Source organism: Castor canadensis, chromosome 13 (assembly GCF_047511655.1).
Source record: "Castor canadensis chromosome 13, mCasCan1.hap1v2, whole genome shotgun sequence".
NCBI lineage: Eukaryota > Metazoa > Chordata > Mammalia > Rodentia > Castoridae > Castor > Castor canadensis.
In genome coordinates this window covers 50,913,770-50,937,229 of record NC_133398.1, presented here as the reverse complement: position 1 = coordinate 50,937,229, position 23,460 = coordinate 50,913,770, and the positions used below count along the sequence as shown (strand labels likewise).

At 39.5% G+C, this 23,460-nt stretch overlaps 1 protein-coding gene and 1 pseudogene across 1 annotated transcript; both read right to left on the bottom strand.

Moving 5' to 3' along the window:
* Positions 1–363: 363 nt before the first annotated feature.
* Positions 364–909, bottom strand: LOC109702569 (interferon alpha-2-like). Its single transcript, XM_074052643.1, has one exon. It carries the CDS (start codon positions 907–909, stop codon positions 364–366), a length of 546 nt encoding a protein of 181 aa, XP_073908744.1.
* An 18,021-nt stretch (positions 910–18,930) lies between these two features.
* On the bottom strand, positions 18,931–23,088 carry LOC141415461 (interferon alpha-4-like; annotated as a pseudogene).
* Positions 23,089–23,460: the final 372 nt, after the last annotated feature.

Below are 23,460 nucleotides of genomic sequence, written 5' to 3'. Positions count from 1 at the left end.
TAGATTACATATAACAAAAATGTTTTATTAAATAAATGTAAAGTTGCACAGAATATTATTTAGATAAAATAATTAAAATCTTATAAATGTTTTAATAAATACATATACATTAATATAAATAATTTATTTATAATTAATATTATTTATATTAATATAAATATATGAATATGAGAAACAAATGCCTATAGTGTTGAACAAAATATTGCTTAATACTCCTGAAACCATTTTTCAAATATATGGAATTCATGGCACATTACAGCAGAAATGAGACTTTGTAATTGCAGAATTGTGGAAAGGAGATTGGTTACATTAGTCACTGAGGGCCATTTACATGTTGGACCAGGTCTCAATCTTTAAATGTTCTTATAAGTTTGTAGAAGAAGAGAAGGCTCTCATGATTTCTATTCTGACAACTTCCCAGGCACAAGGGCTGTATTTTTTCTCTTTCAGGTAGAGAGAGATCTTTTGGAAGTATTTCCTCACAGCCAGTGTGGAATCTTCATGCATCAGGGGAGGCTCTTCCTCTCCTACCTCCTGTGTCAAACAGACTTCCAGGTCTTTCAGCTGCTGAGATAAGCTAGTGCAGAATTTGTGCAGAAGGGTCTTCTCCCAAGCAGCGGAGGAGTCCTTTGTGTTGAAGAGGTTGTAGATCTGCTGGGTCATCTCATGGAGGACAGAGATGGATTGTGCATTCTGGGCCTTGTTGCCATTGAACTCTTCCCTGGGGAATCCAAAGTCATTTCTATCCTTCATGCAGGAGAAAGAAGAGGTTCTCCTCATTTGTCCCAGGAGTATCAAGGCCCTCCTATTTTCCAGAACATAGGTCTGTGGCAGGTCAGAGCCCAGGGAACTGGTTGACCTGCAGCTGAGCACCAGTAGGGCCACTAGTAAAGCAAAGAACAAGGCCATTGGGGATGTTGCAGATGCTGTTCCCTGGCTGAGGTGGGTGATCCTGGACCTTAGCCCTAGGTTCTCTGAAGACCTGATGTGCTCATTTGACTTAAGTAGGGAACGTTCCATGTTCCATTTTCTGATTGCCCTCCCCTTACTTTCTGCTTCTCTTTTTACTTCCTTTATGCATTTTCTACTTGCATTTTGCACAGTGTTTCTCACCCACTTTGATTTTCATTATCACTTCCTCTGTTCCCCTCTTCCAAATCTTCTGTATAAAATATTTCTTACTGAAATTACCATTAAATGGAATGGACATGTATATACTACATATTTATGTATATATCATATATGCAGTTCTACTCTACATATGAAAAGTAAGAAATTTACTTTTCTTATTAAAAGAAGAATTAAGAATGATATTACTTAAGGTAACAATTCTTCACTTTTGTAATTTACTTTTACTTTTGTTTCATTTGGAAAAAAATTTTTTTAACTTCACTAGCTACTATTCGTCAGAACATTGTCAACAGCTTCTTTCAGGATTTCCCAGATTACTGACATGTTACTAACACATTTGTAGAATTATACAATAATACATCAACAGTTTGCCTTAATTTTAAAAACCTATGTTACATTCAAAAGTTTTCATGCTCGAATATCACCAGAACCAACCAGATGGCCAATGACAGCCCATATTATCTGGAGGTCACATTCAACAATATGGCTTTGAGATCCAAGAAATGAGGAAATTTCTTCCTTAACCCATCTACTCACCATGTCCTAATTTTCAAATATTTGTCTATCTTCCAGGAAGACAGTGTCAATGCTTGTCTTGTGACTCCGATGCTAACCAAACAAGAAGAAAGAATACTAAGGAACCAAATTTTTTTGGATAGAATAGGGCTGTTGAGTACCAAAGACTATCATAACCTCTCAGATTTGTGTAATCTGGAAGAACAAATTTTGGCATCATTAGAAATGACACCATTACCAACAATAACATGTGACTCATTCAATGTCATCAATTTGAATCTTTCTTTGCATATTTGAATTTAAGTATAATTAACGTAAACTAATTTATAAGTTCCAAACAAAGTAGATTTTTTTTTTATCAAACAGAAGAAATCACCAGTATTGTAAGTTCATAGGTAGATAAATGTTTTTTGTAGGGGGTTAAGTCACCTGAGCCTTTAGATAACATTATTTTGTACTGATTTTTATCAAAATGGGAATACCTTCTTTTTTGTTTTGGTACTGTGATTTGAACTCAGGGCCCTAAGGTTGCTAGGCATGTGCTATACCACTAGATCCAACTCCTTAATTGGTATGGGAACATCATTAACAAATCAGCTCTTTAAGAACTCTAACAGTCTTATTTACTGTGTTATCATCAGTACCAAGAGTATCCGTTCAAGAGTAATTTATACAGCAGCTCTTTCTCAGATTTTTTCCTCCAACTAGAAGGATTCATGCAGATGTTATCTCTCATTTCATGAAAACTCTTATGCTTTGATTCTTTGGTGTCTCCTCAGACACACAGAGAAGTGGGAAAGGATCATTTGCTTCCTGTATACCTATCTGTTTTTATGTGACAATGCATTCTGATTCTGTTTGATTTTGACATCCTGGAATATAATAATTAGAGTCTACATCAGGTTTAAAATTAATGTATTTTGAGTCTATGAGTCCAATAGTTCTTGTTCTTCTTTATGTGTGTGTATACTCTCATTTCTACCTACCAAACTTACCACCAGACACGTGGTCTGGGGTACCTGACCTATTTACTCCAAGGACTACCTCTTTAGGAATTTGTAAAATACTTCTGATCATAAAAATTATTTTTTCAACCTTGAGTCCTGGCCTTTTAGCCAGGTGTTTATCACTTTGGAGGCTTAGTATCTGTTTATGATGGAATCATCATTATAATAATGGTGGAGATAGGGTAGGCATATGTAGTACATACATGATTTCAGAGAACAATAGATCTAATTGTATTCATAAAGTCTTCATGGTCCTTTAAGAAAGGTCATTGAAGATTTTTCAGAGAAATTTGGAACAGAAAACCATTTTTCTTTGGGACATTTTCTTCTAGTTTGTACTTTTATTACTTACAATATCAAGATGAGAGGTCTGGTACCCAATGGACACCTGACTCTCCAATTTTGTTTTCGTGCTCTTCAACAACCTGCAAGGAGTGACCTGATGATGCTCTCTGCATTATTGTGATACTAATGACACAATTTGAATTTTGCATGTAGTTCAAGACCTCTTCTCTGTACTCTTTGCTATTTTTTACTTTGAACCTGTGCATTTGGGAACCAATATAAGTGCCTCTTTCAAAGAGTAGTTGATGCTAGGAACTTTTCTTAATGACATCTTCTCTGAGGTGAACTTGTGGAATTAGATGTTAGGATGGAATTTTTAAACATTGTGTTTGCAGTGAGAAAATTTGTTAGTTTTCCTCATAAAATACATTAGTATAAGTTGTGTAAAAGTAAAGATGGGCTGGTGGTGTGGTTCAAGTGGTAGAGCACCTGCCTGGCAAGTGCAGACCCAAGCACTGCCCCCTCCCAATAATGAAAAAACAACATGTAAAAATGAAGAGTGGTCTCATTCAAGGAACATGTCTCAAACTATACTTCCTTCTTACCATCTTTACCTCTAGATATCATGAGAATAAATCTATGCCCATTAAATGTGGGGGTGTATGATTTTTTCCTGAACAGTCTTGACTCCTAAATATACCCCATGTGAGTCATCCACTTCATTCCTTCTGGAAAGTAGTAGAATAGACTCAACCACCAAAGATGTATTTGGAGTTATATGATAAGGATGACAATGCCACAGAAATTAAAATACTTTGGTCCTTGAAATATTGTTGGCCACCACTGAGGATGGCCAAACAAGCAGTCATCTGATTAGAAATTCCTGCTGTTAACTCCTGTTTGAAGTAAAGATAAATTTGTTTTGTGATCTAATTACTGATCAGTTTTTGTTTATCAGCTACCAAAGCTAGCTGCAACCTCACTGAAAAGTGTTTTTAATATATACCATCATTGAGAATCTGTACTATAAAAACTTTATTTTAAAGCTTGGAATCTGAAGATACTTTCAAATGTTAAAACAAATACATGAAACATTATTATTTAAGAAAATAAATAATGTGGTTTATTTCTAAATATAAATTATATGTTTTTCTAAAAATTTATGTAAGTTTGAGATGCACAATATGTAATATACTTGTAAAATAATCTCATGGATTTGTTTTCTAATACTTTTCCCACTAGTACAAAATCTGAGTTGACTTTTCTTTTTGGAGTTAGAAAAAATGACGTTAGTGCTCAGAGAGAACCATGCATGTAACTTAGTTCTCTACTTACTGACTTCTCTTTCAGGATTTCTTAGGAGGGAAAAGGACACTTCAATTTCCCATCAACCACATCCCAGGCACAGGCGCTGTATTCTTTTTTGTGCAAATAGTGGAGTGTTGCATGGAAATGGCTCTGGACAGCAACTTCCCAGTGCTGACAGAATGGAGTTTCTTTATTTCCTGGCTTCAGTCATTTCAGACTCTGACCAAGCCTAGAGAGTATTCATCCAGGATGATTTTATCTCAACCAGCATGGCTGTTCTGCACCTTGAACAGGTTGAAGATCTGTTGCAGCAAACTGCGGTAGATACAGGTCATTTCCACCTTCTGGATTTGGATGATTTCTCACTTTTCCAAGGGAATTTGAAATCTACCCTGTCATTCAGGCAAAGGTAAGAGGAAATTCTTTCAGGTGACTTAACAGGTAAAGGGTTTCCCTGTTTTCCAGGCCACACCTCCAAGGTGTTTGACCCCCAAGTGAGCAGGCAGGGCTGTAGCTGAGCATCACTCCCGCCTTGAGCAGATAGAGAATCTGATGATTCTCTATCTGGCCTCTATGGGGCAAGCTGGCAACTTTCATTATTCATGAATCCAACAACAGGAGACGGCTATATTCCTGGTGACTGTCTATGTTGCTTTGTGCTACTTTAATACTCAAGGACAGCCACTCCTGTTCTCAGAGGACTGTAGTGAGGTAGGCTAAAAATAGGGAAAGTTCAGGACTCACAGAAAAATATTACATCTTAGAATAACAATGCTTTGGCTTAGGAAGTGCCTTCACCTGGCTGGGAACCACCCATGCCCCTTTCCATTCATTATTGGATGGGAATCACCTGCTTCTCCCCTTCCCATTGGTTATTGTAGGTTCTAAAAGCACTGAAAGAGAAGAAACATTCTGCTCCCTTTTGAATTTTCCTTTCCTGACTTTTGATAAACTCCCTTTACACCCATGTGTCTTGCTATGGATTCTTCCTGGTGGGCATAAAGAATTTGGAGGTCTTCTGATCATAGACTACACCAGCGCCATAAACATTTTTTTGATGAAGCTAGCTAGGAGTTAAAAGGCAAGATGCTGTGTTTATTGATTTGTTTTCTTCTAACACATCCCTCCTGTCTTCAGGCCCTTGTGCCCCTTCTGCATCAGCATCTTACCCACAGCATGCTGCTAGGAGATGTTGGGATGTGCTGCATTAGCCCAACCCCTGTGGCATGAGGCTTGTGGGGGGCATACATGCCCCCACAATCTGCCACTGTGACTGCATCCTGGTAGACATGCTGTTGGGAAGGGCAGAACTACAAGGGTGGCCATTGCCACAGGGCTCAAGTTTGCCATCTGGCCCAGGTGGAGAGAATGGTCAGGACTTCCCGAGAGGTCTTAGGTGCCAATCATGAGAGCCACTGCCTTTTTCCTGTGGTCACCATGCATCTTCACTCTTCTCTCTCCCCACTTCCCTTTTTGCCCATCCCCCATCATTAGTGTTCCAAGCTATGGGCATTTTGCCAGAGACTGAGGGACACTCCCTGGCAGACTGGCCTCAGGCCTTAAACTGCCTTTGGAGGTGCTGCCAGAAAATGGCCTTGGAGATTTGCCTCAGTTCTTGCCTCCAGTAGTAGAAGACTCAGTAAAAGTGACAGCAAATTTGTTGAGAAGGGTGTGTGTTTTTAGCAGACTGAAAGTGGGTTGTCTCTAGAGTGAGAGCAATGGGGTCAGATTTTAAGGTTAAAATACTTACTAAGAAACTCTTAGCTTTGGATTCTTTTGGCCCTTGGGGTGATTTTCTGAGTTTGGGTCATTGTCTTGTTAAGAGACGCATTGAGAGTTCTATTAGTTCTTGCACCAACTGATGGAAAATTTCTGTTTGAGATTCTTAGCCTTTGCTCTGTCTAGCTCCTTTGTTTTGGGTGCTTGTTTTGTTGTATTGTAAAGAGTGAATAAGGCTTTAGAGTAGTGGCTAGCATTAGAACTTCCTGCATTAGACCCTCTGGGATCTGTCTACCTGATTTTAAATAAAGATTATTAGAGTTTGAAAGTTAAATTAAAATGATTTTTACCTGTCTTCATCTCATGGTTGCTGCTTATGCTTACCTGCTGTAATTGTTTGTGAATACTATTATTTGCAGATTCTAAAGATAGTTTCTAAGTCTCCTTTCTTTGTTTAGATGTCTTCAGGATGGTTCTTAAGCTACTTTTATAATGTTATTATTCACAACTGTCTCTAAGGTTATCTAAAATTCTAATTGCAACCAGGCCTAACTATTTTCCACCTTAGGACTAAAATAAATTTTATGGATAATAATCTGTTTCATTATATCATGAGTGTAATTTACATTTAACTCTTTTATAATTAGATTTATTAATCCACATGTTTCTATAGATTACTATTGTTGGAATTAATAACCCCTTGGTGCCGAAAACAGACACACAAGAGACAAAGAAATTCTTGACAATGTAATCTCTCTTGATCAAAAGGGTGCAAGCATGTGCTCACTCCATTTGAGCAAACACACAAGCGCAAAATGGCTGACAGCAGCTCCTCCTTATATCCCTGATGCAGTCATACCTGCCCCTCACCTGGGATTTGTCCAGGTCAAAGTTTCACAATCTTTCCTGATTAGCTAAAAGGATTGTGGGGATAGGTTAGGGCATACAGTTTGGTGGGTAATGGAATCGTACAGGAATGTGGAAGAAGAAGCAAGGACCCTTTAAACATGCAAGTCACCTAAGATGGTAACCTGAGGAATTTTTAAGTAATCTAAGAGGGTAATAAATACTTTGATAGGAAAGATCATTTTTCTACAATATTATCAAAAAGATAGTTTAATTTTCTTCCTAAGAGTTTTATTAAAAACAGTGTTATCTAAACTCAGGTTTTTACAAAGATTGTTCCAAGACACAATAATAAGTTTATATATGTGTGATTGGGTAAGAGACTGGCCATTTGGAGAATGGTAGGAAGTTGGGACATTCCACAGCTTGTTTGCACAGAGATGTCTGCAGGAATTACTTTTTGGCAAGGCAGGTCTAGAGGACCTGCAACTGAGACCTTCAAGATATAAGAGGGACAACTTGCAGATCTTGAAACCAAACTTGCTCTCTCTCAAAGAGAAATCTTCCTCCTTCCCTTTCCCTCACTTTATCTCTCCACCATTCAGCATAGGGAATTCCATTCAGAAGCCCTTGTGCAGGGGTAAGGAATGAATGGATTTTCCTCATTTCCTTTCCCATTCTCTCTTCCACCAGCCAGCATAGGGGAAGCCCACATATTCACTTGGCTGTATCCTGAATACTGGGAGTTTTTTCATCCTGCTAACCAAAAATTAAGATGACAAGCTCTCTATCTAGTCCATTTGAAGTTATTTACTTGTCTTTGCATCTTGCCTAAATTAGTCTTTTGCCAGATGTAAAAACCCTAAAACATTTTTCTGGTGACACTGAGGAAACTAAATTTAAACTAAGTAAAAATTCTTTTAAGTGGTTCTAATATTATTGTACCTTGTATGTGTATCTAAATGCCATAAATCATTTATAGAGTTAAAAGTACATATATGTTAACAGCTATAGATCTTTTATCTAAGGTACATTATTTCAAATAAGGTCTTTGACATTTCTTTTCTTTATGAAAAATGCTAAAATTCTGCCATTCAGGCCTGACATCTGTTTGTCAGATTAACATTGGTTTATCTGACATCTGTTCATCAGGTAAACATTGGTTTGTCTGAAATTGGATAGATAAACATTATTTTATATATATGATACACAATTAAACATTAAAACAGGGGCTATTTGAAATTACTGACACTACCTTCCCCAACCATTGGAAAATTTAGGGTTATTTTACCTAACTTGTCACTTACCTAACCAGAAGTCAAGTTTTAAACTGTGATGCTGCTACTGGTGCCATTGTAGGTTAGGTGTGATTTATATTCAAGTATATAAGCCTTGTAAAATTGTTATAAAAAGACACTATACTCTTCTGACAAATTTGTGCATATGTTCCCAATTGTGATAAGAGAGATTTAGTAGTACAAAACTATTATATTAATTGCTAAACTATTAACCATGGTTATTTTAAGTTTAGTCATTACACTTCTGATTCTACTGGAACATTTATAGACAAGCCCATGGAAAATGATTCTGACATGTGTTTATCTGTCTGTGAGGACAGACATTCTTAAGTATTGGCTCCTTTTTGTATTTTCCTTGGAAAGCTTTATAATTGTTGTTTGTTGACAGTTTAAAGCAACTTAAGGGTGATGGTGCATCACCTATGGGACAATTAGATTTAATTAATCCCAGCCTACAAGTAACTTTTTAATAAATCTCCTTTTTGCTTAATTTGGCTAGAAAGGTCACATTGGCATTGCTTCTGATCTGTTTGCTGTGTTACTCCCCTTTCTCTGTGGGATGAACTCTGACTTTCTGGAAAAAGCTATGACATTCTGGGAGAAGCTACTCCTGCTCCGAGGGACAAAACTGCCAAACTTACAGAATATTTAGTGATGACTGTTCAGGGAAACAGTTTAAGAAGAACTAAGAGGATATCCAAGATGGCAGTTAGGGTAAGAAATCAGAAATCCTGAACTCTGTGACTTCAGAAACCACCATGAGATATAGGAGCTACACTTGGGTAGTTCTGATTGCTTCTAGCTAAAATAATAGCTGCCAACACATTAGGTGCACATAAAATTCAAGGTGTGACCATTAAAACAGCTTTTAATTGCACCTAACAGCTGGAAAAATCCTGGCTTTGCACAGCCAACAGGGCATGTCTGCACTGGGAAAAAAGCACCAGGTCATTTCTCCCTTTCTTTTATTTCAATAAGCAGAAGATAGAGCATCAATCAGAATCAAACTCTGTGGCATCCTGAACCCCTAGCCTGTGGAAAGCCTCCTTATGTCCTGACAGGCTGAACCAAGACTCAGTAAGTGTCTGCCTTTAGAAAAGGGGCATGCCATTTCTCCCTACCTGCTGGCTTCAAAGCTGCCTGGGTAAACCTGCAGACACAACAGGTTAGCAACATGCACCACTTTTACCCACCCCCACCAGAACATAATCCAGCACAGCGCCTGGGCAGATTGAAAGCCCCGCCCCCAACAAAACTGAAAAGCATAAATAGCAAATTGTAATCTAACACCAACAGTGGGGGTGGGGTGGAACACTAAACCTGCCCCAGAGAATGGGAATGGGGCAAAGAGCCAAACTATGAACAACGGTAGGAAAAGTAACAAAGGCTGAGAGTGGGGATGGGGTGACAAGCCAACCCCCCAAAGCAGGGCCATAGTGGATTGATAAACTAGTCTTACAAGACTGAGGGTGGTACTCTAAACAATTATCCCACATTGCTAGGGGAGGAGCTGAACAGCCAGAGTTGTAGCTGTAGGGAAACTCAGCTGCTGTTTGGTAAAAACAATAGATCTGACCACCTTGCATGAACTGGCAGTGAGTTAACTCAGGTACCTATTGCAACCTGCCCTGGGGACATAAGGAACCAAATATGGGTCAAAAGCCAGTCACCTGGTGGGACCACTTCAGAGCTCGTGCTTGTAATGGACAGACCATAAGAACAAGGAAAGCGGAAAAAAAAAAAAAAGAAAAAAAACTTTCCAGCCATCTCCACACCAACTCCACTCCAGCTATCTCACAAGAGGGGCAGCACCCTTCCCCACAAAGCCCAGAATACCAAGTGCTAATACCAGGATTGGACACCAAAGGAATAAGTTCAGAACTTTTGCTGAGCAGACTGAATTTTTTGTTGTGCTGTACCTGGTTTTTTTTTTTTTTTGTATTATTAACTTTACCATCTCTGTTTTCTTATCCCTCGTCTTACCACCTCCACTTTCCTTCCTTTTCTTGTGGTATAATACATTATTCTCCCTCCCAACTACTCTTTCTGCCCCTTCTCATCCACTCTTCCCTGTCTTTGCCTCCTCCTATCCTTCCCCAACCTGTAACTACACTACCCTTCCCTCTACACACTCACCTCCCACTGCCTGGCCTACTGTACCAACCAAACACACCCCCAGCCCCCGAAATCCCTGACACAAGCACCCTCCACTACAGCAGTGGAAATGCACCTACACACACACGAGGGCCACAAAACCCAGCAGCCCCCATATCTCTTTCCCTACCCACTCCCCTTTATCTGCTCCCCTTTCATGCCATCTTTACCAATTACCCAAGTTTCTATCTCTAGCCAAACAACCATTACCCCCACCAACTCACACTGTTTATAGATATTATCACCAAGGGGTTTCTATATAATAGGTAAATAAATGGTCTGGCATTGAAACTATGAATTTGAAATTGGTAATTTACATCTCTAGGCCAGGGACAGAAATAGAACATCAGCCTAGCAAACAACTAAGTTAGTTACAACACAGAAATTAAATCAAGGGAAAGAAAACAGGCAATTAAAACCACCAACTAGCCAATCAAGTACATAGTTTCACACCACCAATTGGAACTATGGGGAAAAGAAGGGAAGAAAACTACACTTCTCAAAAAAAAAGTCAATAGAGGATTTAGTGGGAAATGAAGGAAATAGATACCCAGTTCATTACCCCAACAAAACAATGAGAATGTCACTGATGAGTCCAATGGTGACCACAAAAAATTCCTCACAGAGGAAATCATGGAAGAGGTCACTGAGAAACTCATGGAGAAGATACTAGACATGGTTAACCAGAAGTACAAGATGCACTCAAGAAATTTCAAGACACCACAAATAAAGAACTTGAGAAGACACAGAAGCCACTAAATGAACTCAAGAGAACTTCAACAAATACCAAAGTAAAACAAAGATCACTATAAAAAAAGAGCTATAAAATAAAGAAGGCAACACAAAATATAAAAGAGGGGTTGAACAAAGATATGGAAAACCTCAGAAAAAAGAACCAAACAGAAATCCTGGAAATAAGACATCCCTTTAGTCAAACAAAAAACACAATGGAAGCCATTGCAGCAGACTAGAACAAGTGGAAGACAGAATCACATAGCTCAAAGATAAAATAGAAATTAAAGAAAAAACAGAAGAACTCTTAGTCAAACAACTCAAGAGTTGTGAGAGGAATATTAATAATTCAGCAACTCCATCAAAAGACCAAACCTGAGAATCATGGGCATTGAAGGAGAATTGCAAGCCAAAGGTATACATAATGTATTCAATACAGTAATAACAGACAGTTTCCCAAATCTCAAGAAAGAGATGTCCATTCAGGTACAGGAAGCCTCCAGGACAACAGATTTGACAAATGAACCTCTCCATGGCATATTATCATTAAAATAACTGGCACAGAGAACAAAGAAAGAATATTGAAGACTGTAAAAGAGAAAAACAAAAAATGTATAAAAGTAAACCCATGAATATCACAGCAGATTTCTCAACAGAAACATTAAAAGCAAAGAGGGCTTGGACTAAGGTGTTTTGGGCACTGAATGAAAATAATTTCAGCTCTAGGATACTCTACCTAGCAACAGCAGAAAACATGTAAATAATTGGAGGCTGAATAACACATTGCTCAACAATCAGTGAGTGGGTTATAGAAGAAATAAGAGAGGAAATCAAAAGGTTCCTGGAAGTTAGTGAAAATGAAAACACCACCTACCAGAATCTATAGGACACAGCAAAAGCAGTCATAAGAGGAAAGTTCATAGCCACAAATGCATATAGTAAAAGGACAGAAAGATATCAAACAAATGACCAAATGCTACATCTGACACTCTTAGAAAAAACAAGAACAAGGAAAACCCAAATCAAGCAGAAGGAGAGAAATAATATAAATAAGGGCTGAAATTAATGGGATAGAGACCAAAAAAACCGTACAAAGAAGGAATGAAGCAAAATGATGGTTTTTTGAAAAAATAAAGAAGATTGACAAGCCCCTGGCAAATCTGACTAAAATGAGGAGGGAAAAGACCAAAATCAGTAAAATCAGAAATGCAAAAGGGGACACAATAACAAACACCAAGGAAATCCAGGGGATCATCAGAGACTACTTGGAGACACTGTATTCCAATAAATTGGAAAATCTTGAAGAAATGGACAGATTTCTAGACACTTACGACCATTCACAACTGATCCAAGAGGATATTAACCACCTAAATGGATCTATACCACATAATGAAACTGAAGCATCAATAAAGAGTCTCCCAAAAAAGAAAAGTCCAGGACCTGACAGATTCTCTGATGATTTCTACCAGACCTTTAAAGAAGCACTAATACCAACACCCCTTAAACTTTTCTATGAAATAGAAAGAGAAGGAACACTGCCTAATTCACTCTATAAAGCCAGTGTTACACTCATCCCAAAACTGGACAAGGACACATCAAAAAGGAGAGCTACAGGCCAATCTCCTTAGTGAAGATTGATGCAAAAATCCTCAATAAGGTAATGGCAAACTGAATTCACAAACATACCAGAAAGATCATTCACCATAACCAAGTCAGTTTCATCTCAGGGATGCATGGATATTTCATCATGTGCAAATCAATAAATGTAATACAGCCCATTAATAGAAGCAAAGACAAAATCCACTTGATCATCTGAATAGATGCAGAAAAAGCCTTCAATAAGGTTCAACTCCATTTCATAATAAAAGCTCTAAGAAAACTAGGAATAAAGGAATGTACCCCAACATTATAAAGGCTATATATGACAAAACTATAGCCAACTTCATACTTAATGCAGAAAAAACTGAAATCATTTTCTCAAAAGTCAGGAATGAGACAAGGATGCCCACTTTCCCCACCCTTATTCATCATAATCCTGGAATTCCTAGCCAGAGCTATATGGCAAGAAGAAATAGAAAGAATACAAATGGGTAAAGAAATAGTCAAAGTATCCTATTTGAAGAAGACATGATTCTGTACCTCAAAGACCCAAAAAGCTTCTAGATACCATACACAGCTTCAGCAAAGTACCAGGAGAGAAAATCAACTTAAAAAATCAGTAGCCTTTCTATACCCTAACAATGAACAAATTGAGAAATAATATATGAAAACAGTTCCATTTGCCCTAGCCTCAAAAAAAAAAAATCAAATACCTAGGAGTAAACTTAAAAAGGATGTGAATGACCTTTACAAGGAGATCTACAAATCCCTGAAGAAAGAGATTGAGGAAGACTACAGAAGGTGGAAAGATCTCCCTTGCTCATGGATTGGTAGAATCAACATAGTAAAAATGGCTATACTACCAAAAGCAATCTACATGTTCAATGCAATTCCCATCAAAATCCCAATGAGATTATCACAGAGATTGAAAAATCTACCCTAAAGTTTATTTGGAAATGCAAGAGACCGCGAATATTCAAAGCAATGATCAGCAAAAAGAGCAATGCTAGAGGTATCACAATACCCAACTTCAAACTATATTACAGAGCCATAACAATAAAAACAGCATGGTACTGGTACAAAAACAGATACGAAGACCAGTGGAACAGAATAGTGGACCCGGATATGAATCCACACAGCTATGCCCATCTTATTTTTGACAAAGGTGCCAAAAACTTACGATGGAGAATAGACAGCCTCTTCAACAAATGTTGCTGGGAAAAGTGGTTATTTGCCTGCAGAAAACTGAAACTAGATCCATGCCTATCACCCTGTACTAGTATCATCTCAAAATGGATTAAGGACCTTAATATCAGACCAGAAACTGTGAAGTTAGTACAGGAAAGAGCAGGAAATAGTTTGGAAGAAATAGGTATAGGAAAAGAGTTCCTCAGTAGAACTCCAGGAGCTTAAAAACTAAGAGAAAGGATGGACAAATGGGACTACATGAAGCTAGAATCTTCTGCATAACAAAAGAAATGGTGTCTAAACTGAAGAGACCACCCTCAGAGTGGGAGAAAATACTCGGTGGCTATATATCAGACAAAGGACTGATAACCAGAATATACAGGGAGCTCAAAAAACTAACTCTCCCCAAATCAATGAACCAATAAAGAAATGGGCAACTGAACTAAACAGAACTTTTTTAAAGTAAGAAGTCCAAATGACCAAAAAACACATGAAAAAATGCTCACCATCCCTGGCCATAGAGGAAATGCAAATCTAAACCACACTAAGATTCCCTTACTCCTATTAGAATTTCTACCATGAAGAATACCACCATCAACAATTTTGGCAAGTATGTGGGGAAAAGGAACCCACATACAGTTCTAGTGGGAAAGTAAGCTAGTACAACTACTATGGAAAGCAATATAGAGGCTTCTTAAAAAAACTAAACATAGATCTACCATATGATCCAGCAATACCACCCCTAGGGATATTCCCTGAAAGTGACTTTGGTTAATACAAAGGTACCTACACACTCATGTTTATTGCAGCACTATTCACAATAGCCAAGCTATGAAAAGCCAAGATGCCCCACTACTGACAAATGGATTAAGAAAGTGTGGCATTTATACGCAATGGAATTTTATTCAACCACAAAGAAGAATGAAATTTTCTTATTTTCAGGTAAATGAATGGATCTGGAGAACATCATCTTAAGCAAAGTCAGTCATGCTCAGAAGGCCAAAAATCACATGTTCTCCTTCATATGTGGATTATAGAACTAAAACGAATGCAGAAATAATATTGGGCATGGGTCACACACGAAGGGGAGACTGTGTATGGGAGGGATAGGGAAAGGGAAGGCAACCAGAAACTTGCCTGTGGTTGATATGCTCCCTGTATAGGACCAAATATAATAATCTTAAACTGGCAGAGGCCTTGGGGACTAAGAAGTAGTGAAGAAGTCTGGTAGAGAACCAATTTAGGTTGTAATACACATTTGCGTGGAACCAACACAAGGAATCTCCCCGTATATCTAGCTATATCACAGTCTAGCAAAACCGCTATGTTCTTCAAAAAAACTATAGAACAAGAGGGTGGAACAGGTTCAACCAAGAGGTAGAGAGGGGATGAGGTACCCAAATAATGTATACACATGTAGGTAAATGTACAAATGGTAAAATAAAATTAAAAAACAAAGAGGAACCAACCCCCAAGCGATTGGCATCCCCCAACTTCTTAGAGAAACAAGTGGCCTTCATTCACCTGAGACAGTTCAAAAGGACTATACAAATTGGGCACATCTCCAGATCTAGATGGATTCAATTATGCCAGACCTCTAAAAGTAACCAAAGCCAACAGATTTTTTAAAAGGGTCTCTTATGCATGTGCTCTACTAGTTAAGCCTTCCAAGCTTCTGAGAAAAGTCAAACTCTTGTCTTTGGCCAAGGCCTTCTGTTTAAGCAAAGGCAATGTATCTTTTAATGGCATCTAACTTCCGTCTAGAACACTGGGAGTCTTCTTTCTGTTCAAAACTGACTCTTGGATGTTCATTCTCTAATTGGACTGACACCTGCCCCCTGCTACACCTGGTCTCAATGTAGATATTACTCCAAACAGTCCTTAACTGCCCACTACAGTGGCTATCCAAACAGAGGACCATCTAAGAGTTAAAAATAGGTACAGGTACAAACATCTATAGGCAAAGCAACCATAAGATTCTCTGCCACTTTTCAAAATGAAAGCTTAGATTGTTTATCCTTCCTGCTACACTTGGCAGGGCCCCTTCTGATGCTCTAATCATTGTTAATGTTTGGGTTATGCCTTCTAAATCAGATTTATTGTTTCCAGAATAAAAGCATTTAGGTCTCAAATCATGAGGCAACAGGGCTATTGACCTTTATAGAAAAACAATCTCTCCATGAATAGCCAAGATGTCCATGAGGAACCTTGACTGCGCTGGACAATATTTCAGACACCTGTGTCTAAATGAGCCCCAAGGGAAAGAAATAGGAGTGACAATTTCCCCTTGTAGGCAGGGTAAGTTGCCCCTGTCAGCTCCAAGCAGATACTGAAGATGGACCCACCCCCCAAAAATTCCAAAAGAATTTTTTGGACTATTGTCTCTTAGGGGGAATTTGAGGTAGGCTAAAATTAGGGAAAGTTTGGGACTCATAGAAAAATATTACATCTCTGATTAACTATGCTTTGGCTAAGGAACTGCTCTCACCAGGCTGGGAATGGCCTATGTTCCTCCCCATTCATTGATTATTAGATGGGAATCATCTGGCTTTCCCCTTCCCATTAGTTATTTTAGGTTTTATATGCACCTGAAGAGCAGAAACACACTATCTCAGCTTCTTGCTTCCACCTGGGCCCCACCATGCTCCCTTTTGTACTTTCCTTTCCTAACTTTTAAAAAACTCCTTTACACCCATGTGTCCTGCATGCATTCTTCCCAGTGGGACATAAAGAATTTGGAAGTCTTCTGATCATAGACTGCACCAGTGCTATTAACAGTACCACTCATAGCGCTGGGGAGGCATCTTCTACTCAGCAGCACGGTCAGCATTTTGGGGACATCTGTGAGTTTGTGCTGGTTTGCGGGGAACCTGCAGAGGCTGAGTTTTAGAAAAGGACTCTGTAGCTAGGGAGAGGAAAGATGAGGTCACCTGAATGGTTTTCACTGATGGCAGAGTTGGTAAGTCAGGAGGAACTTGGGCAGAGGGGATCCACAGTTTATGTGTATTTAAGCTGGCGTTTACCTCTTTTTGACTCTTTTGAGTACTGAGTAACTGTTTTGCTGATCCAGTTTTCTACTTTCATTTTATAAAGGAAGTGTGTAAGCCTTTATGAACTTGGTAATTTGGAGATTTGTGGATTGGATCCACATGAGACTGGAATGTTCATAAAACCAAGTGGAAAATTGCAAGGAGGTAGGTAAAAGAATTCTTGGTGGCTGTCCCAATGAATTTTGTTTTAATCTGCTGCAGTAAACTAGTGTGAGGATGCAAATTCCATAACTTGTTAAAACCAATAATTCCCAGGAATTGTCACATCATCACTGGCAATGATTTATATTGATGAAGGACTGAGTTGGTTGTTCAATTCTGTCCAAAAAATTTACAACTGTGTAGCTTCCACTGATTAAAATGTAACTAATTACAATCATGATGGACTATTAGTGTAACAATTGTTGTATTACTGAATGTGATGATTTAATATGAACATATTTAATATAGTAACATGATTTCTTGAAGTGCATCGGTTGCATAAAAGCTACAAGAAAAAATATTTGCACAAATAGAGTATGGATGGAAAAGCTGACATGCATTTTGGGATCTCTTCTGTTTTCCTCTCCACTTAAGAAACATTAACTTCAGGTTTTTTATTCCTGCCCTGGGGTGGGAGCTCAGGCCAGCCTTGCTTGTCAGGCCTCTGTCACTGGAGCCACACCCCCAGTCCGGGCTCTTCCCCTCTGGCCAGGGTGAGGTGGTTCAGCTGAGCTCCTTGGGACAGCTTTCTTCCTCTCACAGACATGAAGTGGTGCTGGAGATCCAAAAAGTGAATCTGAGCTTGTTTTGATTTATGAATGTTTAAATTTTTATACATTCTTTGATCTAATATTTTTCCAGGCAAAGGAATGTCATGCTGCTTTGCAATTTCTTCCTTTTATCTTAATGCTAGAACTAAATTAGTGAGGTAAAATTGGAAAGGAAAAGTTCTGAAAATGTGTTTTCAATAATTTTAAGGTATCATTTTCTCTTTTTCTCCTGTCAACATTTCTGGAAAGCTTCCATTGCAGTTCAGAACCCTGAAGCAAAAGGAAAAGAAATGAGAGTCTGAATAAGATGAAAGTGAAAGCAGGAAAGTGGCTCCTGGAAGAGAAACGGATGAGTGAACTCTCTCCTCCTAGTCCCTTTCCATCACCTCCAGTCATCTGCTCCTTAATTCTACTTATACAGCTCTCACTGCACTTCACCAGTTCCATCTGTTTTCACCCTGGAGTGATGGTTTCAGTCCTGAGAGCAGCTTGCTGATAGTCAACATAACATCAACAACATTTTCTCTCTGAACACCCTCTCCTCAAATGAACACAGTGGACCCACATAATTACCCTTAGGCATTGTGGTTTCTACAGGTGGCAAAGTCAATATTCAAGTGGCAGTGGACATTTGTCCCTAACGTCTATCAATGAACTTATATGACGGAGAGCTCTCCTTTTTTTTTTTTATGTCCAAACGTGCCTCAGTCTACGTTTTGTAAAATAATTTCTTGAGTTTTCCTTACTTGTCATGACTGATTTAATGGAACTGCATTGGTTCAGTACAAATATGGTTTTTTTTGGTTTCTTTCTCTACAAAAATAAAAGACACAGGAAATCAAAGAATGTATTTGTTTACCTCTATACCCTGACAATCACATACAGCCTGGCTTAGATTAAGTGAATTTTTCCTTTTAATTTACATCTAACAATAATGGATAAATCAATTCTAGCACTCAATTTTAAACAAGTTGCCAAATCAGGCTTGATGCTGCTTAAAAGGATAAACACACATAGCCTGATTTTATAGTAAAACTTTAATGAACAAAACAAAATAGGGAATTGACTAAAAATAAAGAATGTATTTTTATTACATTAGCCAAAATGTCAATATATGCATGAGGTAATGTCAATGGTCATAATTTACATTTTGTATATAGATTCATTAATGAATATTGTCATAAAGAGATGAGCAGATATTTCTGTATGATCATACTTGAGCAATATGATATTGGTTTATACTCCTGTCACAGTTACAGCAGAAATGCATTTTACCATGGAAGAACTTCTGGAAATGTGTATGGTGTATTGGTCATTGAGAGGCATTTCTTTGATAGATCTGGTGTCATTCCTTACTCCTTAATCTTTCCTGCAAGTTTGCTGAGAAAGAGGAGGATTCCACAATTGAATTCTGTTCCAATCATCTGCAGACAAAAGAGCTATATTTCTTCTCTTCCAGGTAGAGAGTGATCCTGTGGAAGAATTTCCTCACAGCCAGAGTGGAGTCTTCATGCATCAGGGGAGGCTCTTCCTTCCTCACCTCCTGTGTGGGACAGGCTTCCAGATCATTCAGCTCCTGAGAGAGGCCAGTGCAGAATTTGTGCAGAAGGGTCTTCTCCCAAGCAGCAGAGGAGTCCTTTGTGCTGAAGAGGTTATAGATCTGCTGGGTCATCTCATAGAGGACAGAGATGCTTTTGCCTTCTGCCCCTGCATGCCATCAACCTCCTCCTGGGAATCAGAGTCATTTCTGTCCTTCAGGTAGGAGAAAATAGAGATTCTCCTCATGTGTCTCAGGTCTATCAAGGCCCTCTTGCTACCCAGCCTATGGGTCAGAGGCAGGTCATAGCCCAGAGAGTAGGGTGATCTGTAGCTGAGCACCACTAGGGACACCAATAAAGCAAATGAGAGGGCCGGTGGGGATGTTGTAGATGCTTCTGAGGTAGGTGATCCTGAACCTTTGCCTCTATTTCTATGAAGGCCTGCACGTGTTCATACTTCTTAGGTTCTTAGGTGAAAACAAAACTACTTTCAAGTTCCCAAATGTCAACCCTGTTAGTTTGTACCTCTGTTTTTGTTTTCCTTTATACATTCACTACAGGTGTTTTAAAGAGTGTTTCTCTGCTATTTCTTCATTATTGCAAATTTTTGATGGCACAATATTCTCTCTGGATATGGGTAAGTGTTAATTGCATGAGGTTCTTCTGTAGTTGACAAATTGAGATCAGTATTCTTGTCATGTCTCTGATAACAAACAAAGAATTGATATTTTAAACTTTACCTTTGCCAACTTAATAGAGTTAAATAATGAGGATAATATTCTAGGCTGGCCTCCATCTTTTGATCTTCCTACCTCAGCCTTCTGTTGGCTGGACCAACTCAGGAGGATTATAGAAAGGAACTTGCTTCCTTCTTTCCCTTTTGTGAAAGGCAGGATATAAGGTCCCACCTCCACTTCTCCCCCCAAAAAAGTCCAGATTTGCCAGGATATTGTCAAATAGCCCAGGTTTCATCTGTCACAAGGACAATGTAGATTGGGCCCTGAGAGGAAACAGGTTGTCTATTCATTCCAGCCCCCAAGACCTGTCAATTTCTAGGAGCTACAGGTTTCTGCTGGATCTGGGTCCCCAATTATTCTCTCTTGGCAAAACCCCTTTATGAATCCACAAAGGGAGGAGAATGGGAACCCATGATATAGAAGAAAACAAAAGGGCCTTTAAAAATATTTGGAGGGTACTCACAAGTGCCCCTGCTCTGGGCTTGCCATATGTGATGAAGCCCTTTTTCCTATATGTATATGAGAGACTGGGGACAGCCGTAGAAGTTTTGACCCAGCTGCTAGGTTCCTGGCACCACCCTGCAGCCTATTTATAAAAACAACTTGATGCAATTTCCCAAGACTGACAACCCTGACTGCGTGCCCTGGCAGCCACTGCTTGCTGTCTTGGTGGCTAAAGTAGACAAACTTACTTTGGGATAAGAACTCACAGTCTGGGTACTCCACTCTGCTTTAAAATATGGACAAGAAATTCTGAACTTGCTAAAAGCTGTATGGGCACCTAAGCAAGTAGCTATCATGCATTGCCAATGGCAGCAGAAGGGGGAGACAACAGCTGTTAAGGGAAACCTAAAGGCTGATAGGGAAGCCAGGTAAGCAGCCCTCACAGGTGGACAAACATCAACTTCACTGACAGCTGCCTTGTTCCTGTGCCCTTTATCTGAATGTGACCCACAGTATACACCACAAGAACAGGCTTGGTTTAAGGCTGAGGAGGGAAATTTTTTACCAGGTGGATAGTGGAAGTTTGCTGATGGTCATATTGCAATCCCAGAGTCACTGCCTCCTACATTTGTCAAGCAGTTCCATAAAGGAATTCCCTTAGGGCAAATAGCTCTTGAGACCACTTTGGCCCAGCATTTTATGTCTCCAAGCTTTCCGGCATATGTGAGAGGTACAGTCTGTGTGCCAAAAACAATACCTGACAAGGGCCAAGAGTGCCACCCTAGGTGCAAAGTGTTGGAGGAGCTCCTTTTAAAAACCTGACCATAGACTTTACTGGGATGCCATGGACCAGAGGATGTAAATATTTGCTGGTGTTTGTCTGCACCTTCTCAGATGTGTAAAAGCCTTACCTACTCGAATTGAGAAAATCCAAGAAGTGGCTGGATGCCTGTTAAAGGAAATCGTCCCAGGGTTCAGAATACCTGTGTTTATTGCATTGGACAATGGGCTGGCCTTTGTGGCTGAGGTGGTACAGTGGGTGGCTAAGAGCTTAGGAATAATTTAAAAGCTGCACACAGACTACCGCCCCAAGTTCAGGGAAAGTAATGTATAAACTCTAATATTGCAATTAAAAAACTATGTCAGGAGACCCAACTACAATGGGATCAGTTACTGCTCATATCTTTGTTTAGGATTAGGTCTAGCTCCATCAAATGGATAGGTCTCTCCTCATTTGAATTTTTTTTGTGCTTCTACCCCCTTTAGTCAAGGGCCTGCGAGGGGACCTTCAAAAAAATGGGTGACCTCACCCTGAGACAAAAGATGCAGGCCCTTGGGTTGACTCACTCAAGAACCAATGACTGGGTAGGAGAGAAACTTACCGTTAGCCTAACAATTCCCTCACACCCTTATAAACCAGAGGATGCTGTTTAGGTAAAGCAATAAAATGTTTGACTGCTAAAGCACCACTGGAGGGGCCCTTTTGTTGTTGTTTTGTTCACCTCCACTGCAGTTAAGGTAGCAGAGATCGTCTCTGGGTCCCCCACAGCCAAGTAGCTCATTGCTGTCATGTGGATGCCCCAGCTCGCTTCAGGTGGGCAGTACTCTGCTCCCAGGAGACAACAGGAGACCACAATCATGAGATGTCAGCCCTGCTCTAGTCATTCTGGAAGCTGAGTAGTCTACGCATGGTGAAAGCTTGAGGAGTTTCCCATCTTACCTTTGAGGATGAGTCCCTTCTGTGTTTTCTTCTTGCTAATCTTGGTCAGCTCTCTACTTGGGGACCCCCAAACCTTGAACTATGACTCGTGCATGTGCACTACCTGAGCAAGAAGTGTTATTACCAAAACTCTGGTTTTCCATATTTATTATTCTTGGGCAGACCTGAAAGGCAACAATGACCTGTTCATGGGCTGGTTCTCAATCCCTAGGTGGGTTCAAGACCTTACTAGGGGCAATGTTCCTTGTCTATCAGGAGCATGCTGATATCACCCTAATATCATGCCTAATTCCCCTTCAGGACCATTATAAAAGCCACCATAAACATAAAAAACAACCCAGCTACCGATGTAATGATGCTATGGAAATATAAACCCCTAGATCAAGTTGATGCTCTTTGACCCAAAAGTGGGTCTGAGCATCCAAGGGAGGAATGTGACAGGAAGGCAGGGAGGTATAAGAGAGATAATGAGTGCTATACTGAAACAAAGAAAAACCAGATATGGGGAATGTCACCTCACCCCAGAAGTTAAAGTGGCCAATGAAATAACATGTGACCATGTATGAGACAAGCTGTAATCCCTGCTCCCTCCCCGCACATTTCTGTAACCTGCTCTAAATGGTATATAAAGAAGGGTCCCTTTGTTCTTGAGGCTCAGGCTTTGGACTTGAGTCTGCTGAATTGCTGCTGGATTGCATAATAATCTTGCTTCCTGAAAGCTTTGGTGCCCCATCTCTCTGTCTGAGCTGTTTTACAACAAAGGGGCAGGGCTCCTGTGCTTACTGGTTTTGTTCCCAGATGCATGTAAGTGGATATTGACCCCTGAAACTCAGAAACCTGAAGACAGAAAGGGTAGAGGTGTGCCCACTTTTGCATTATTCTCCTGGAAGCTTGCCCCTAAACTAGTTCCCTCACAAAGTGATGGAATAGGAAAGAAGGCAAGGAATAAAAAAATCATTTTACATGTGAATTAGAGATGACAGAGATCCCAACCGAAGTGCTTTCCTCCTACCTGAGCAATTTACCCTCACCTCCTGATTCACTTCTTCAAGTGCTGTGTGCATCACCTTAGTTCTTCCCAGTTCTATCCAAACAGTTATTCCATGGGACACTGCTGACAATTTTTGTGTTCTCTGAAATTCCCTTTCTTATGTCTGTATTCTCCCTAAGAACCCTGTCAGTATGGCACTGATGCAAGCATGTTTATATTGAAGGTAATGGAGAGAATTTTCTCCTGATTAGGCAGTCAAGGGACAAGATCTGAGTGTAGGATTTTCTCAAATGGACAACTTACTTCAGGAAAGTTAGTGCACCATCAAACAGGACATTTTCCCTGATTTCCCTTGCAACCCCACTCCCAGATGGGAAGGCTCCCACATCCTTCCATGTGAACTGCAGAACCTAGAAAAGTTAAGGGTCAGGATCTCTGGGTCTCT

Bases quoted from the DNA above. Each gene is read 5' to 3' on its own strand.
- LOC109702569 (XM_074052643.1), bottom strand. From the start codon at position 909: ATGGCCTTGTTCTTTGCTTTACTAGTGGCCCTACTGGTGCTCAGCTGC.